Genomic DNA, 20,250 nt, shown 5'->3' on the forward strand with positions numbered 1-20,250 from the left:
TCTTCTTCAAGAAGACTGTTCTAATTGATGATGATTGTTCTCATAAACTTTTCTTCTAAACTGTGTGCATTTTGAAAGAATCAAGAACTCTGATCAACATAATCAACCAAAATCCCAAAGGATTCATGATGTCATATGCTATCTACCTACCTCAAGACAGAGTGCACCCTGAAGAATATTTTCTTTCTTTTTCTTTTTTTTTTGACATACAGGGATTTGTTTTACATAACTATAACATATTTGTTTTTCTTGCCTTCTCAATGGGTAGAAGGGGGGAGCAGGGGGAAAAAGAGAATTCAGAACTAAAATAAAACTATTTGTATGACAAACCTACCAATCGATATAGAGATATGTATGCCATTCAAATAAAAACACTGAATAATTTAAGTGAATGAATTAGCTGAAAATAATAGGGTTTAATTTACAATATTACAAATAAAAAAAAGGAAAGATCACTTTTGTTCTTCTTTATGTTTCAAATTTTCTAGCCAGATTATTCTAGTCAATTCTTATGTGATAAATTTATTAAAAACATATTTTTCTTTGAACACATTTTGTTCTCCTTAAACTACTAATATCAAAGGAAATAAATGCTTCAATAGGAAAACTTTGGTCACAGAATTGGCAAAAAGTAGTTTGCATTTAGTTTTTTGCTATGTAGTTAATAATATTATAATTAATAATAATAATTATTATTATTATTATTAATAACATTAAAAGATGTTATCTACATTTTTAAAATTTGCTCTTCAGCAAAGCACTTGAAGGGTTTAAGTTTTAAGAAATCTGATATGGGGGCAGCCTGGAATCCCAGGGGAAACCCAGGAATTCCATGTATAACTCTGGAATCAGGAGGACCTGTGTTCAAATCCAGACTCAAACATTTAGTATCTGACTGACCCTAGGCAAGTCACTTAACCTCAATTGCCTCCCCCAAAAAGAAGTCATGATACATACTAAATACTTTAAGCTTGTAAAAACTAAGAATATAGAGCAAAGATCAAAAATTACATACCTTGAGGCAGTTAGGTGGCGCAGCAGATAGAGCACCAGCCCTGAAGTCAGGAGTACCTGAGTTCAAATCCGGCCTCAGACACTTAATAATTACCTAGCTGTGTGGCCTTGGGCAAGCCACTTAACCCCATTGCCTTGCAAAAAAAAAAAAAATACATACCTTCCTGAGAAGAGACAATGGGTGGCATATAATCAGGAATATATTCTTTTCTTTCTTCTGCATCTTTACTCCCGGGTTGAGGAAATTGAAGTACATTGTTCTTGCTGACAGGAAATGAAGGAATTTGATGTGGAAATGTGACAGGTTCAATATTGTGAATGTAATCTTCTAATTCATGAAGATTGACCCCCATAAGTTGGAAGGCTTCACTAACATCATCCAAAATTGGATCTGTCCGGCCATCTGAAAGAAAATCAAAATCAGATCAAATGTACTGTCATACTTCTGAAGCACTGAGTGTGCAGATTAGAATCCAGAGTACTGGATATAGACTCAGTAGCCCTGTGCTCAAGGCTAGCTCCATTACTCATTATTTATGTGACCCACCTATGGATGACATAGACATTTGTGAAGTGGTCTTTATTTATGTAAGCTTTCTGTCTTCAAATCCATATGTTACAATTATTTGTGTACATGTTCTATTCCTTCTGTACAATGGATGCTCTTTGAGTACAGGGTCGATTTCAATTTTTTGTTCAGGTATCTGTAGCGACTAGACTTTGCTATATATAGCAGTGAATATAAAAGTGCTACAATTATCTGATGTATCAAGACTTGCTTTCTATTTTGACATCTTTGGGTCAAAGGATACTGACATTTTAGGCACTTTGTAAACATAATTCCAGGCAGCTAGGTGCCTGGAATCAATGAGCCATCTTTATTAGTTCAAACTGGTCTCAAACACTTACTAATTGTGTGACCCTGAACAAATTATTTTATTAACCCTGTTTGTCTCATCTGTAAAATGAGCTGGAGAAGGAAACTTATCTTTGCCAAGAAAACCCTCAAAAGGGGTCACAAAAGAGTCAGACAGGACTAAAATGATTCAACAACAAACATAATTTCAAATTATTTTTTGAAAAGATTAGAACAATTCACAGGTTCTCTAAGGGTGTATTACTATGACTATCCTTCCCTCTATCTTCACCAACACTGACTGTTCCATCTTTTGTCATTACTGCCTATTTACTGAGTGTATGAGTTGTCTAAATTTACATTTCTAAAGGGGTGCCTTAAGGCAGTGGATAGAGTACTGGCAGTGGAAAGAGCACCAGCACAGGAGTCAAGAGGACCTGAGTTCAAATTTGACCTCAGTCACTTAATAATTGCCTAGCTGTGTGACCTTGGGACATGTCTCTTAACCCCACTGCCTTGCAAAAATATAAATAAATTTACATTCCTATTATTAATGTAGAACAATCTCTCATATAGTTATTGTTAACTTGTAATCTTCTTTAGTGAACTGTGGGTTCATAGTCTTTTGCCTATCTACTGGGGAATGGTTTATGGTCTTATACATTTGCATTAATTCCCTGTGTTCAAAATGGGTCCCTAAGAGTCAGACACAACTAAATGACTACATAATAACAAACTAATTCCCTATATAGCTCCAATATTAATCCCTTACTGGAATTTTTGTGAGAGGATTGTGAGTCAAAATGGTAAAGAGGAAACATTTTTACCTATCTCACCCAGCATCCATTTTCTACAACAACCCAGAAACATACCACACTCAAATTTGGAGAAACCAATAAAAAGACAGTTGGGTTGTTTTTTCCCCCATGGCTACTTGGAAAAACAGAAAGATTTACAGCCACTGGGGTAGGGGCTGGCAAGAATGCAGCACAGGAGCAGTGAAAACATCCACAGATAGAGAACCAAAGCAGGAATCACCAGGGCAGAAGGCAATCCCAGGAAACCTTAAACTATTACTGAGAGCAAGAACGGGGACTCTAATGATCATTACCCAGTTCCAGGGCAGAGAAGAATGGTTCTAAGTGGGTGTGTGGGAAACTAACTGTGTATTGAGCAAAAAATAAGTCCGAGAAAGTTAGCTGTGTGACTGTGCCCAACAGCAGAGCAGCAACTCAGTTCCATCCTGTAGCCCAGTACATAAGTCTAAAGTAGAATAACCAGGGCAGAAGACCAAGACCATGAGGGAACCAGCAGTTCAGTTGCTCTGACTCTACAAAACTAGAATGCTAACAATGCTTGAGTCTAACAGCAGAGGATCAGGAACTCGCAGAACTCAGACCAAGAGGGCAGTGAATGACCTCTCCCTAAATCACACCACATCAAAAGCATTGAAAACTTGCAGGTCCCCCCAGGCTGAACTGAAAACAGCAGGACATAAAGATCAGAATCTGAAACCAGACCTTCCCCAATTCCCCAGAAGTAAGCAGAGACAAACCCTAACCTAAAGTTTAAAATCAAGGATTAGGCTGTTAGAATGAGTGTAAAGAGCCACTATGGTGACAGGGAAGCTCAAGACACAAGTACAGAAGAAAATGAAAAGGAACAGAGGGCACAGAATGATATTCCAGAAAGCAAAGGATCTAGGATTACAATAAGAATAACTTATTCTGCAAAACTGAATATAATTCTATGGGGGAGGGGGATGTTACAATAAAGAATTTTCAAGCATTGAAAATGATGAAAAAAGAAAATTTGACATTCAAGCACAGAACCCAAAAGAAATTCAAAAAAAGGTAAATGATTGCAAAATCATAAGGAACTAAAGTTTAAAGTGTTTTCATTCTTATATGGGAAAATGATACATGTAATTCTCAGAACTTTAACATCACTAAGGGTCTGAGAGGGAATCTAATTAGAAAGAAGACATGGGTGTGAGTCTATTGCATTTGCGACACTCCAAAAGAAGAATGAAAGAATGAGAAAAGAACTGCACTGTGAAGAGGAAGGAGAATAAGGAAAATTACTTCATATAAATGGAGAATGTAAAGAGTTTACATAATGGGGTAAACAGTGAGATAGAAAAAGATTTGAGGGAGACAAAGCTGCGCTCCTATACACTGTGGTGGTTTCCAGTAGCTCCTGCACTTAACCCATTCAGTCAGAATAGCCACCAGCTCCCAAGGTTTGTGCTTCACTGCAGTGGCTGTGCACCTGGCCAGGTGAATCCAAGTGCTCTGGCCAGCTGACCCCTCCCTTTGCTTCGCCTCTTCTCAGGAAGAGTCATGGAGTTTACCAGAAGATGCAATCAACTTTCTTCAAACTAATCACCCCAGGACTGTGGGAGACGGTGTCTGGAAAAGGAGAGTCTTGTCTTCTCTCCCATAATACATTACCATATGTAATTACCAGCTAAAAATATCAAATCACTGTACTGTAAAGTTTAGTCAATAAAGAAGGCTTATTTCAGGCTTAAAAAAAAAAAAGATTTGATCTTCTCCCTCATCCGAATTGGTTACCAAGGAAGGAAGAATACTTATACAGATACCCCTGGGTACAGAAATTCATCTCACCCAATAGAAAAGTTGGAGGAAAAGGGATTAATTAAGAATTAAGGTCCTGAGACAAGCCAACATCTAGCATTTAAATTCATCTCAAAACTAAATTTTGATACCTGGTCTGATAATACAGTTTATGCTAGATTAGGTCAACAATATAGAATTAATCATGATCAAATACTTTTTTATGAATTGGAAACTGAGGGGATGTCCATCAATTGGGGAATGGTTAAACTAATTGTGGTATATTAATGTGATGAAATACTACTCTTCTATAAGAAATCATGAGCAGATGGATTTCAGAACAATCTGGAAAGAATTACATGAACTAATGCCAAGTGAAGTGAGCAGAATCAAGAGAACATTGTACACAGTAACAGCAATATTGTGTGATGATCAACTATGACAGACTTAACTCCTATCAACAGTTCAATGAGCAAAGATAATTCTAAAAGACCTGTGATGGAAAATGCCAAACATATTCAGAGAAAAAGCTAAGGAGACTGAAGCACACTATTTTCACTTAAAAAATTTTTTTTCTTAAACATGATTAAAAAATTTTTTTATATTAAACATGATTATATTATATTAAACAGATTACTCACTGTCATGGAGAAGGGGAAGGTCAGGAGGGAGGCAGAAAACTGGAATTCAGAATCTTACAAAAAAATCAATGTTTACATGTAATTAAAAAAATAGAAATTTTTTTATAAAGTACCATTAGCTTAGAAAAAATAATAATTTATACTGATTTTGAGCAGCATTCCAATTATTTAAAAATGAAAGACCATAAGAATAGAAGTAAAAGCAAAATAAAAATGAAATAGATCTCTTGACTGTTTATTCTTTTTTTCCCCTAGGTCAGATGAGATGTAATTCATTTTTTTTAATACTTCTCACTTAGAATTCTGGGTATAACAAAATTAAATTAATTTAAACCTACTACTGGAAATATTCAACAGCCATGCAAGAAACCAAATAGAATTATTTAGGAGGGGATGGACATTCCCTTCAATTTCCAATTCATAAAAAAGTATTTGATCATGATTAATTCTATATTGTTGACCTAATCTAGCATAAACTGTATTATCAGACCAGGTGTCAAATGGGCAGAAGAGCTATGACTCTATGTATTTCTTAACAACTTAAATAGTAACTTAGAATGCTCTAAGTTTATAATGGTAATTACAAACAAAACATCAAATTAACTTTTAAAATGTCATAATGAACAATAAATGAAGAGTCCTATGAAGATACAGGTAAAATAATTTTCTCATAAATTCATGTTTTATCAGAAAACAATGCATTAAATGGATGGACAAATAGCATAATACTGGCATACTTGATAAAAATGTGTTATGATATTTTTTAAAGGGAAACTTTTTCTACCTTTAATGGATGCTAGGATTTGAAAACCTCAAAGTTCCATACCACTAATCATAACTTCTCACTTTACCTCCAGTCCTATATTAATAACACTCAGCTAAGAAATGTTTTTACTTGGATTTTTGATCATTGCCTTAAAATCAAACTGTTTTAACTAATCACATTTACCCCCATGCCAAACTGCCTACTCTTTTGAACATAACTCTAATACAATAATTATTCCAATCCAGAAAAAGTGAGCTCATCTTTAAATCATTTCTCCTTTGCCCTAATACCCAATCAGTCAACATATCTTGTGTTAAATGTCATTCAGATTTATTCTTTCCTCTCTATTCCTAGGGATACAATCCTTCCTAACTCTAGCATTTTCCTTCTTAAACATGCTTTCACACTACCACATACTAATTTTCCCCAAAGGCACAACTATTCCTTTGTTCTAGATCAATAGCTTTTAATGCTTCATATTGATTACTTTGAGTTTAAAATGTCTTTAAAAGCGAAAGAAAATCTGGTTTCATTGTATTTGTCAAACCTTTCTCTCTACCATAAACCCTCTACAAGATTCAAAAGAGACTGATTCCAAGTTCTCGTGATTTCAACCTACCTTTCTGGACTATCACACATTCATTACTTTCACTGAAATACATTTTAGCCAAACTTAAGTATTCATGAAATCTCATTCATGCCCTTTCTCTTTCACTCACTTTCATCTTCATCTCCTTGATTTATAGTCTTCCATTCCCACCTTCCTTATTTCCTTAAAAGTTCAATTTAAAAAGTACAAGTTAAATCACCTCTTCCACAATGTCTTCCCCAATCCCCCCCATATAAATGTACCTTTTAATCATATTCAAAATTCATATGAAAGTTTTTTCAGATCTCTACTTTGCCCTTTTCAGTGTCTGTTCTACATTATAGATTTGTGTATATATATATATCTTATTAGTCTATAACTTCCCCTATGAACTGGTCCAACTATTCCAGAAAACAAGTTTGGAATCATGCTTTAAAAGAGAACAAATAGTCCTTATTCTGAGGTCCCCCTGGAAGGTATATAGGAAGATCCCATGTACCCTGAAATATCTTACAAAAAAGCAAAGTCAAAGTCCACTGACTGGGTAATATCAAAAGTAAATGTGAAACATGAATGTAATGGAATATTAGTGCATTATAAAAGATAATGACTATGAAGCATATAATAATGGGAACTTATATGAACTGATGCAAAGAGAAGTAAACTAAACCAAAAAAGCAACATACACAGTTATGTTGATTTCTTTTGCTGGATAATCATGTTACAAGAGAGGACTTCTATTTAGGAAAGAGGAAGGAAGGTAGTAGGTTAATAAACAGAGACAGACATGCCCCCCAAAAAAGTGACCAAAAAAACTTCTTTCATTCACAAAAGTACCAAGACATAGGGCAGTTTTGTTACCTACCTGCCATATTTAACTTCTCTCTTAAAACAGATAAATTTTATTTTCATTTCCAAATTCTCTACCTCCTCCTTACTGTCTTACTCACTGAGAGATCAAGAAAAATAAATCCATATCAAATACATATAGTAATACAAAACAAATTTCCTCATTTAGCTATGTTTCCCTGTCCAAAAAAAAGTCAAGAAAAAGAATCGTTGAAAATTTACTTTAAACTGGACTGAGTCCATCAAGTACTCTATCTGGAAACTGAGTTCTTTTCTTCATCATGGAATCGTAGTTGGTCTTTCTGCTGATTAGTTACTGTATTTCAAAGTTGAGAATCTTTGCAATATTGCTATTACTGTATAAATTGTTCTCCTGGTTTTACTCATTTCACATTGTATCAGAAATCTCAGATTTTTCTAAAACCATCCCTTTTATCATTCCTAGCACAATAATATTCCATCACATTCCTATACCATAACATGTTTAGTCATTTCTCAATTGATGGGCATTCCAGCCCCTCAATTTCTGATTCATTGTGACAACAAATAGAGCTGTTATATTTGTGTGTGTGTGTGTGTGTGTGTGTGTGTGTGTGTGTGTGTGTGTGTGTGTTCCTTGATCTTTGGGATATAGAACAAATAAGAAGTATTACTGGAACAAAGGGAATGCACAAATTTGGAACATGGTTCCAAATAGCTATTCAGAATGGTAAGATTAGTTCAAAGTTGTACCAAAAAGTGCACCTGGTTTGCCAAATCCCCTGTAGTATTTGACATGTTCCTTTTCTCTGTTTATTGTGTACATAATATATTTCACTGATCAATCTTTATAACCAAGAACAAATATTATCTGTAATTGGGATATGCTAGAAGCTTTTCTAATACAGTCAGGGGTACCCTGGATAACTAAATAATAGATAACTAAACTGATAACAGATAACTAAAGTCAGATTGTAGAGAGCTTTAAATGCTGATCAGAGGTATTTTATATTATCTCAATGAAAACATAGTCACTGAAGCTTTGAAAGCAATCATTCAATAAGTATTTAGTAAGCATCTTCAATTAGTCATTAGACTTAGGAGTTCCTGGAGAACAAGGAATATCTTTTGCCTTGTTTTATATACCAAGCATTTAGCAGAGTTTGAAACATCAAAGGCACATATCAAATGTTTACTGACAACAAAAAAAAAATCATGTATTATGCTATGATACAAAGAAAAAAAAAGATACAAAGGAAAAAAAGTGTTGCCCTACAGAAAAAAAATATTCAGTAATTCTGGAAGGGAAAGTATCAAGAGATAGGGGATCAACAAGAGTTTCATGTAATAAACTGCTTGAGCTAAGAGGAGAAGAAAAATAAGGGATTCTGAAAGGGGAAAGGAGTGAATTCCAGGCAAGTGGGACAGGATGTACAAAGGTACAGGAGATCGAGATGGAGTATCCTCTGAGAAGAAGAGAGAAAATCCAATTTTGCCAAACTGCAGAAATTGGGAAGAAGACTTATATATAATCAATAGGGAAAGAAAAATTGGGACCAGGCTGTGAAAGTCTATAAAGAAAAGACAAATATTTAGATTTATCCTAGAGATGATAGAGAACCACAGGAATTTATTAAGAAATAGAGTACCAGCCATGGAGTCAGGGGACCCTGAGTTCAAATCCAGCCTCAGATACTTATTATCTGGCTGTGTGACCTTGGGCAAGTCACTTAACTCCATTGCCTTACTTAAAAAAAAAGAAAATCACTAAAAGGGGCAGCTAGATGGTGCAGTGAATAGAATACCAACCTTGGAGTCCAGAGGACCTGAGTTCAAATCCATTCTCAGATACTTAATAATTACTTAGCTGTGTGACCTTGGGCAAGTCATTTAACCCCATAGCCTTGCAAAAATCCCCCACCAAAAAAATCACTAGACCAAGAAGCAATAAGGAGGGGGCAGCTAGGTGGCGAAGTAGATGGAGCACCGGCCTTGGAGTCAGGAGTACCTGGGTTCAAATCTGCCTTCAGACACTTAAATAATTACCTTACTAATTACCTAGTTGTGCGGCCTTGGGCAAGCCACTTAACCCCATTTGCCTTGCAAAATCTTAAAAAAAAAAAAAGCAATAAGGATCTGAATCATAAAAGTAAAGAGTAAGAACGAGTTCTGAGGTCTATTTTGGAGGTAGAAATTAAAAAATTTGGCAAATGGACAGATATAGAGGGTACAGAGAGTGAGGAATAAAGGATAATGACAAAGCTGTAAATTTGGAGTAGGGAAAGTTCAGTGGTGCCCTTGACAGAAACAAAGAAATTGGGAAGAAGGGTGAGTTTTAGGTAAAGGTAAAATTTCTGTTTTAAACATGTTGAATTTGAGATGTTTATGGGATATCTATTCGAAAATGTCACCTAGTGATGCAGAAGAGAAATGTAGGAGAGAAAACAGGACTGGATATAAAGACCTGGGACTTATCTGCATGGAAATTATAAAAACACAGGAGCTGATAAAATCATAAGAAACCATAAAAAAAAAAGAAAAAAACACCAAGGACAGAAGTTGGGGTATATCCACAATAGGGGCGAATATGAAGAGCAGGGAGTAAGACATGATCAAAGATTTGCAGAAGTGTTACTTTCCCAACTTTGTGCAAGGATGGATTAAAAAAGGAGAGATGAAATGCAAGAATCAATTAGGAAAAACAATTAGGAGACTATTGCAATAATTCAGCAGAGAAGTGATGTATGGATATTTTGAATTGTTCAATTCCATCAACAAAAATCATAAACTGGTGCTTGACTGGCAATGATAGTACACTGAGGTGCCTCAGTGATAAGGGAGGAAGAGAAACTAACGCAAAGGCCAAGTGACTCCTACAGAAAAAAGTATTCAGTAATTCTGGAAGGGGAAAGTATCAAGAGATAGGGGATCAATAAGACTTTCATGTAGTAAACTTCTTGAGCTAAGAGGTGAAGAAAAATAAGGGATTCTGAAAGGGGAAAGGAGTGAATTCTAGGCAAGTGGGACAAGAAGCACAAAGGTACAAGAGATCAAGATGGAGTATCCTCTGAGAAGAAGAGAGAAATCAAAATAGTCCTGTTTCCTATCAAATCAGGTCATGGGGTAATTCTGGAAAAGGCAGGTGAGAAGGATGCATCACATAGCCTAGCACTCACTATAATAAACACAACTGTGAACGCCTCCATTAATTTGGTCAGTGTGGTCATCTTTGAAATCAAAGGACAACTATCTGGACTATGGTAGTTGTAGTAAGAATAGTGAGAAAAAGACAGATGCAAAAGATGTTGTGAAGGTCAGTCCGTCAATACACATTTATTCAGTGACTATTATGTGCCAGGCATTCTGCTAAGCACTAGGCAAGCAAAAAAAAAAAAAAACCCGTAAAAGACAGTCCCTACCCTCAAGCAAGTCACAATCTAATTAGAAATACAAGCAAACAATATGTACAAAACAAGTTGTATAAAGGATAAAAAGGAAATAATTAGGAGAGAACCTAGAATTAAAAGAGATTGGGAGGGGTGGCTAGGTGGCACAGTGGACACAGCACTGGCCCTGAAGTCAGGAGTACCTGAGTTCAAACCCGACCTCAGACACTTAATAATTAACTAGCTGTGTGGACTTGGGCAAGCCACTTAACCCCATTGCCTTGCAAAAATCTAAAAACAAAAAAACAGCAAGGAAGCCAGTATCACTGAATAGAAGAATATATGCAAGAGAAGAAGACATAAGAAAAGTGGAACATTAAGTGGGGCTAGATTTTGAAAGGTTTTGAATTCTAGAGGAATGAGATAACAGGAGGGGGGGGCAATAGTTGGGGAAATCACATTGATGGCTAATTGGAGGGAGAGACTTGGGGTAGGCTGATTCAAAGAAGGGGATGTTGCAGAAATCTGACAAAAGTGAACTTGACAGATATTAGGCAACAGAATGGATATTAGAGATGAGAAATACAAGATGACCCCTAGGTTGTGAGCCTGAAAAACTGAGGGGATGGTGTTGCTCTCATCAGTAACAGGGAAGTTAAGGGGTAAGATCTAGGGCAGATGTTTCCACGAAAGCCCATTCATATAACTGGGAAATGAAGGAATAAGTGCAAGTACCAACATCACAGAACAGCTTAATTCTTAACACAGTTACACTTTTTTACTTAACTAATATTGTACAGCCTCACAGACTACAAGAATTTTGGTTTTTTTACAAAAAGATATGCACATAGGAATTAGAATATTTATTTTTAAAACTTTATATGACTGCTCATAATTGCAACAGACAATTTTATTGCAAGCAGAATTGCTATTTTGTCTTGGGACTCTGAGAACAGATTTCAAGATTTTAGAAAACTTCAACCACATTTCAGTGTATTTGCTTTCCATTCATTCTCAGTTGACATTAACACATTGCCTGCAAACTTGCAAATTGAATGTATAGAGTTGGAATCGGATATGTAACTTAAAGGAAAAATTATTCCAAGTGTCTCTATTAGACTTTTGCCTAAAGATAAATATTCAACATTTCATGAACATGCCCTATTCATGACATCTCTTTTGAGGAGCACATATATTTGGAAGCAGCATTTTTCCTATATGAAGCATACAAAAAAAAGTAAGATATTCTTCACATCACTACAACTTATCAAAGCAGATACAGATGCATAAAGCAGGCTCAGTATTCACATAAAAATGGTATGCTCTTAATTTTTCTTTTAAAAATAAATGCCTTATTATAGTCATTCTTTACTATTATATTTTATTATACTTTTCTATATTATTACACTTCATTATTCTACTCTTTAGTAATATGTGTTATATATTACATTACACTGTAATCATAAATATTAAATGCTATATGTGACCTTTGACAAATTTTTGTCGGGCAATGAGGTCCAAGAAAGGACTAAAAGACTAAACACCCTTAGTATTCAATTTTAGTCATATTGAGTTTAAGATGACTGATATTAAGCACCCAGTTTGAAATATCTGAATGGTAACTAGGAGTTCTGATAAAGGTCTCATTTCTAAAATATAGAGAGAGGGGTGGCTAGGTGGCACAGTGGATAGAGCACCGGCCCTGGAGTCAGGAGTACCAGAGTTCAAATCCGGCCTCAGACACTTAATAATTACCTAGCTGTGTGGCCTTGGGCAAGCCACTTAACCCCACTGCCTTGCAAAAAAACTAAAAAAAAAAAACTAAAATAAAAAATAAAATAAAATATATAGAGAATTGCATCAAATTTATAAGGTCACAAGTCATTCCCTAATTGATAAATTGTCAAAGGATATGAACAGACATTTTTCAAATGAAGAAATTAAAGTTTTATATATAATCTTATGAAAAAATGCTCTAAATAATTATTGATAAGAAAAATGCAAATTAAAACAACAATGAGGTATCATCTCATACCTATCAGATTGACCAAGTTAAGAAAAAGGGAAGATGATCAATGTTGGAAAGGTTGAGGGAGGATTAGGACATTGATGCATTGCTGGTACAGGTATGAACAGATCCAACCTTTCTGGAGAGCAATATGGAACTACACTCAAAGAGCAAGAAAACTGTTCATATCCTTTGACCCAGCAATTCCAGTTCTAAGTCTAAATCCAGGAGAAATTATTAAAAAGGGAAAAGTCCACATGTTCCAAAATATTCATAGCAGCCGTTTTTGTAGCGGCAAAGAATTGGAAATTGAAGGGATGCCCATCAATTGGGGAATGGTTAAACAAGTTACAGTACATGAATACTATGGGAATATTATTGTTCTATAAGAAACCACAAATGGCTTCTAGAGACTCTACAGAAACATGGAATGACTTGCAGGATCTGTTGCTGAGTGAAGGGAGCAGAACCAAGAAAACAATGTACGCATTAACAACAACATCATGAGATGATCAAACTTGATCCTCCCAGAAGTCCAGAGAGCTAGGACAACTATATTTGATTGGCTATGGACAATATTATTCCCATCCAGAGGAAGAAAAACAAAAACAAAACAAAACATATAAAAAAAAAACAACCATTCTGAATCTGATGAACTTTATAAAAATTATCTCTTATGTATCTCTTTCCCTCAATCCTAATTCCTCATATCGAAAATCACTAATTTGTAAACATGTTTATCAAAATATGTATATACAATACTAGCGTGACTTTTCACCACTGAGGGGAGGAGGGTGGGAAGGGAGGGCAAAAGGAAATTTTGTAACTTAAAAATATACATGTGCATATGGATGAAAATAAACAAATTTTTTAAAAAAGAAATAATTGAACAGTAGTCTGAGATGCTAGACTGAAGGTCAACAGAGAGGCTAATGCAGGAAAGGTAAAGTTGAGAATCATCAGCATAGAGGTAATAATTAAAACTATGAAAGCTGATGAGTTCACTAAGTAAAATATAATAGTGGAAGAAGAGAAAAGGACCCAGGACAAAACCAGGAAGGATACATACGATTAGAGAGTATAATCTGACGGAGGATACAGAAGAGGACAAATTGTAATTTTGTTTACTACTTTATTAAATATATTTTTAAAAAACAACCTATACATAGAAGTTTATAGCTTTATATTTAATTCTCTTTTTGTTCTTTGTTATTGAAACAGTTATGTTTAGGTTCATAATAAAAAAAGAAAACTTTTTTTTAAATGATATAAAAAGTCTCAGTGAATGAGTATACCAAAGATCAGTTTGATATAGAAAGTTGCCAAATATGATGAGTAGTCATGAAAGAAAATAAAAAATAAATAACTTACCTTAACAAAAATGAGAAGATTGTCAAATTTAGTTGAATTATAAAGAGATCCACATAAATATATGTGTGTGTATATATATATGTGATAGATGCACATGTGTCTATATATATTTGTATGCATATATATATATATATATATGTATACAAGCATGTATAGAGGAAGAAAAAAACTTACTTCTCTCATTTTCTACCAGTTTAATATTAGATAAATAATAACTTCTGAGTCTCAGTTTCCTCATTTGTAAAATGTAGTAATTGTAGCATATGGTCTCTGAGGTTCTTACCTAAACTGCCCTTTCACTAACCCCCAAGTTTCACTCCCTGGTCCAGGCATGAGATTTATAATACTCCTTAGTTTCCAGTTACTTTCATGCTCTTCCTCTACATCTTTTACCTTTCCTCCAGAGTGTGAGCTAATCCATATTTATCACCCAATTGTCAGCTGTTAGCTACCAACCTCCAGGACACTCCGCTTTTCTCAAGAGTTTCAGTGCCTGACTCACACTCTTTCTCACCTCCCTAACTCCTGCCCTCATACTAGGGGACTTCAACATACATACATACATACATACATACATATATACATACATACAGACGCTTCCTTAAGTTCTCAAATCTACCAGTTCCTCAACTCACTCATTTCCCATGACTTACTCCTCCACTCCATCTCAGTTACACACAGATATTCATACCCTTGCTATTACCATTACCCACAAATATTCCTCTTCCATGTTCATGAACTGATATTCCCCATCTGATCAGTCTACTATTATTCCCCTTGTCCCTCTCCCTTATTACCTCAAACTCTATTTTTCATCCTCATCAAGACTTCCAATCCTTCAATCTTTTAGTCATTTCCCAGGTCACCCACTCCTGCATTAACAACACTCTCCTCCCTTCCCAAACATGGTGAAACCTTGGTGAACTAGTTCAAAACTATGCTCAAGTCTCCAAAGTTCTTTACTCCCTTATCTCACCATCAATTTGCTCAGCCAAGTCTCAGATTTGGATTATTCCTACCATCCACTGCCTTTGCTCCTATTCACATGCTACTAAATGAAGCCATTAAAAAAAAATCTTGAAATCATGAGCCTATTACAAATCTGTTACAAAATCTCAACTGGGTTCTTATTTTGGCAAATAAAGCCCTTTATATATCTCACTAATCCATTCTCACAGTCTTTTCCAAACCTTTACATTTCTCTTAAAACTTCCCATGGCTTCCCCAGCTCCACCCTCTCAGCTGAGAACTTTCCCTCTTACTTCACTGAAAATATTGAAGCACTTCACTAAGAGCTCCATCTTCTCCCCTTTTCCTCATCTTACATCACTCAGGTGCTTTGTGATACAGTATATTCCTTCCTCTAACTCACATGAAGAGACAGTCCTCCTTTACTAAGGCAACACTCTCTATATCCATAAGCCATCCCATTGCATCTTGTCTTCTCCTACAGAGTACAGCCTCTATTCTATCTATACTCATAATCTTCAGTCTCTCCTTATCTACTGATTCTATCTCTAATGACAATAAGCAAATCCATAACTCCACTAATCTCAAAAAAGCATCACTTGATATGATTTCTCTCTCATCACATTCAACTTAGATCAATGTATACCATGGAAACAATGTAAAGACTAACAGACTGCCTTCTATGGGGGGGTGGGGGGAGAAGAAGCAAGAATAGGGGGAAAAATTGTAAAATTCAAAATAAATAAAATCTTTCTTTAAAAAAATTTTAAAAATAAAGTGAAAAGAAAAATCCATCACTTGAGCCATCCATCCCTGCTAGCTGTCTTATCTCTCCCTTCCCTTTTGAGTCTAAACTTTTTGAAAAGGCCTTTTTATCCAGGGTTTCAATGAAAAAAAGTGCAAAAGAAGGTGGCTTAGCCCTACCTGATCTAATTATATTATAAAGCATCAGTCATCAAAACTGTCTGGTATTGGCTAAGAAATAGGGTGGTGGATCAGTGGAATAGACTAGATGCAATAACAAGAAACGATTATAGTAATCTGCTGTTTGATAAACCCAAGGAGTCCAGCTATTGGGATAAAAACTCTCTCTTTAATAAAAACTGCTGGGAAAATTGGAAGTTAGTATGGAAAAAACTTAGATTAGACCAACACTTCACACCCTATACCAAGATAAGATCCAAACAGATACAGGATTTAGACATTAAAAAAACAACAGTATAAGCAAACTAGAAGAACAAGGACTAGTTTACCTGTCAGATCTATGAAAAAGGAAGGAGTTTATGACTAAGGAAGAGATGGAGAACATCACTAAAAACAAACTAGATGATTTTGATTACATAAAATAAAAATGTTATTGCACAGACAAAACCACTGTAACCAAGAACAAAAGAAATGTAGTAAACTGGGAAACAATCTTTACAACTAATGTTTCTGACAAAGTATAAAAATATACAGAGAACTGAGTCAAATTTAAAAAAAAGCCATTCCCCAAATGACAAATGGTCAAAGGATGTGCAAAGGCAATTTACAGATGAGGAGATCAAAGCAATCCACAGTCATAAGAAAAATTGCTCCAAATCATTACTTATTAGAGAAATGCCAATCAAAGCTTATCTGAGGTACCACCTCACACCTCTCAGATTAGCCAATATGACCAGAAAGGACAATGATCATTGTTGGAAGGGTTGTGGGAAATCTGGGACACTATTACACTGTTGGTGGAGCTGTGAAAATACCCAACTTTTCTGGAGATAAATTTGGAACTACACCCAAAGGGCAACAAAAATGTGCATACCCTTTGATCCAGCAATACCACTACTGGGTCTATACCCTGAAGAGATGATGAAAAAGGGTAAAAACATCATTTATACAAAAATATTCATAGCATCCCTCTTTGTGGTGGCAAAGAATTGGAAATCAAGTAAATGTCCTTCAATTGGGGAATGGCTTAGCAAACTATGCTGTATTTATGTCATGGAACAATATTGTTCTATTAGAAACCAGGAGGGATGGGAATTCAAGGAAGCCTGGAGGGATTTGCATGAACTGATGCTGAGTGAGATGAGCAGAACCAGAAAAACACTGTACAGCCTAACAGCAACATGGAGGTGATGATCAACCTTGATGGACTTGCTCATTCCATCGGTGCAACAATCTAGAACAATTTGGGGCTGTCTGCAATGGAGAGTACCATCTGTATCCAGAGAAAGAGCTGTGGAGTTTGAACAGAGACCAAGGACTATTACCTTTAACTGAGAAAAAAACTGATATCTTATCATCTGATCTTGCTATCTCTTATACTTTATGTTTCTTCCTTAAGGATATGATTTCTCTCTCATCACATTCAATTTGGATCAATGTATACCATGGAAACAATGTAAATTTAGACTGGCAAATTGCCTTCTGTGGGGAGTGGGGGGAGAGAAGTAAGATTGGGGGGGGGGGGGGATTGTAAAACTCAAATAAAATCTTTAAAAAAAATCCTTTCTATAACAGCTGCCTCCATTTCCTTTCATCCCACTGTCTTCTTAACTGTAAAGTATTGAAGTCTGACTTCCAACATCATTATTCAATTGAATCCGCTCTCCCCAAAGTTACTAATCATCTCTTAATTAGTAAAACTAATGGCCTTTTCTCAATCTTCATTGTTCTTACTGTCTTGGCAGTCATTGCGGACACTGACCCTTGTCTATCACACTGTTCCTGATCTTTATTTCTAAGTTTCCATGATAGCTCTCCTCCAACCTCTCTGACTTCTTTTTAATCTCCCTTGCTAGACCTATGATTGGGTCACACTTGACAACTCTGGGTGTCCCCTAATACTCTGTTTTAACCCCCCCTTTTTTTGTTTTTGCAAGGCAAATGGGGTTAAGTAAGTTGCCCAAGGCCAGCTAGGTAATTATTAAGTGTGTGAGGCTGGATTTGAACCCAGGTACTCCTGACTCCAGGGTGGGTACTCTGTCCACTGTGCCGCCTAGCCGCCCCCCCCTTTTTCTTTTCCTGTATACTTTATTTAGTAATCTCATCAGCTCCCATAGATTCAATATGCTGTGGATTCTCAGATCAATGTATCCAGCCTTAAGTAATTTCCAGAGTTCAAGTTTCCAATCTCTAGAGTCTCCAACTGTCTAAAGGGATATATCAAACAGGATATCATGTATACATATTAAACATAATATATCTAAAACTCAACTCATCATTTTCCCTCCTTCCCTCACTCTTTCTTAAAAACGACCGTCTTCTATCGTTAGGAAGAGGAGCACCACCAATCCTTCCAAGTCAAGGAGGCTCAGGATGTAGGTGTAATAGTCAGCTCCTCACTCCCTCTCACAGACATACCCCCATATCCAATCAGGGATCAAGTCCTATCATTTGCACTTTCATAAAATTCCTAAGGGTGTCTGGTTCTCTCCTGACAGTGCAATCATATATCATCACTGGATTGTTGCAATTAAGCCTACTGGCCAATCTCTTTGCCTCAAGTTTTTCCTTTTCTCCGATCCATGCTCAAGTCATTTGTCTAACTGATCTTCTTATAAACGAGAGGTCTGACCTTAATAGTCCCTCTTCCATTCAATAAACTCTAATGGTTCCATACTACCATCCGGTTCATAACCTGGCCCATTTTACTTTTGTAACAAATTATTCATCTCTGTATAATCTTGCATCCTTGGACACTGACCTGGCTGCGCCCTGGATACTCATCTACCATCTGCAAATGGTTTCACAGGTTATCCCCCGGGGCTTCCTCTTTATTTTACTGACTTCCTTTCAATCTCTGCTAAATTCTGACATCCTGCAAGAAGCCTTGCCCGGTCCTCCTCCTCCTCAATGTGAGTGTTCACCTTCCCCGAGGTTGCCCTCACTTTCTCTGGGGTGTGTGTGTCTTCCCCAGCAGACCGAGTTTCTGGAAGCTCGGACCCTGTCTGATCTTCGTCTTCCTTGTGCCCTTCTTCGCGTCCCTGGCACCTGGGAGGGCAGTCATTGCACGGCTCGGGTCATCACTGGGCAGCGGCTAGCTGACTCACTCAAGCACCGGCAAAAGCCACGCTTCTGAGTTGTCAGAAAATTAAGAGGCCGCCCAAAAAGCCATTTTGCAGTCTTTTTAAGGCTAATTCCGACAGCAAAAGCCCCTTTCTGCATTGATGAAATAACAAATCGCCAACTTACGGCACCAACAAAAGCCCAGGCTCGGAGAGGGATGTCATGTTGACACCCGGGGCAGCCTCGTGAACTTGCCCTGAACTCCTCGTCCTCCCCTCCCCCTCCCCCTCCCTGGGAACCGGGCAGGAAAGGAAGGTGGGGGCCGCCCGGCGCGGGGCCTGGGGGCGGCGCAGGAGGTGCCCGCGGGGGGGTGAGGAGGGGGCGCCCGGCACCGGCCCGGAAGGAGCGGGGCGCGCGGATGCCGGCGGGAAGTCGGCGGCCCGCAGCGCTGCCCCCCCCCCCGGAGCGGGTCGGAGGTCACGGGCGGAGGGCGGAGGGCAAGGGTCAGGGGGCGCCTCCCGCCGCGGCCCTCCACTCACACAGCTCCGAGTAGCGATGGCAGCCCCGGCCCAGCTGCTGCAGGTACAGCTGCAGGACGTCCGTGAGGAGGTGGCAGGCGCTGAGCTGCACCGAGTCCCAGCCCAGCGCCTGGCAGATCTGCGCCACCGACACCCGCAGCAGCGACCGCGAGTAGCTCTCGCACATCCCGCTCCGCCGACTCCCGCGCCGCCGCCGCCGCCGCCGCCGCCCCGCGCCCCTCGCGCCCCCGCCCTCAGCGGGCCTCCCGGGCCATCGTCCGGGGCTCCCCTCCGCCGCCGCCGCCGCCGCCGCCGCCGCGCACGGGAAGACCGTTTCCCGGGCTCCCGGCGTCCGCCTCAGCGCTGGGGCTCCGCCGGGCGCGCCAGCCTGAGAGCAGCCATCTTGGATCGGCCCCGCCTCCGCCCGGGGGCGGGCCCTCGGGCCAGGCAGCGCCGGCCCGCGGCCGAGAGCATCGATCGGGGCCGCGCCGCCCCGCCCTCCGCTCACGGGCCGCCCCGGCCGCCGGCCCGGCCCCGCCGCGTGCACGGCCGCCCGGTCCCGCCGCGTGTCCGGCCGCCGCCTGCCGGGGACAAGAACGCCGAGCCCGAGCCGGGGGCCGAGCCCGAGCCCCGCCGCGGGGGCCCAGACCCCGGGCCGGCACGCCGGCGTGTGGGCAGCGCAGTGCCAGGCCCGCCAGCACGCCCTCACCAGCACCCCGCTTTTGACCTTCATTTTTT

General features: G+C 38.4%; 1 protein-coding gene across 1 annotated transcript in view; it reads right to left on the bottom strand.

The window, feature by feature from the left end:
- Positions 1 to 19,730, bottom strand: part of TAF3 (TATA-box binding protein associated factor 3) — a 239,006-nt gene extending 219,276 nt beyond the window's left edge. Inside the window, exons 1-2 of the mRNA XM_074194165.1 lie at positions 19,534 to 19,730; positions 1,175 to 1,417 (exon numbers count right to left, since the gene is read on the bottom strand). Of these exons, the coding sequence (XP_074050266.1) occupies positions 1,175 to 1,417; positions 19,534 to 19,699 (409 nt within the window). The 5' untranslated portion in view covers positions 19,700 to 19,730. The remainder of the gene's footprint in view (positions 1 to 1,174; positions 1,418 to 19,533) is intronic.
- Between the last annotated feature and the right edge of the window lie 520 nt (positions 19,731 to 20,250).

The sequence above is a fragment of the Macrotis lagotis genome, chromosome 7 (genome assembly GCF_037893015.1).
Source record: "Macrotis lagotis isolate mMagLag1 chromosome 7, bilby.v1.9.chrom.fasta, whole genome shotgun sequence".
Classification (NCBI taxonomy): Eukaryota; Metazoa; Chordata; class Mammalia; order Peramelemorphia; family Peramelidae; genus Macrotis; species Macrotis lagotis.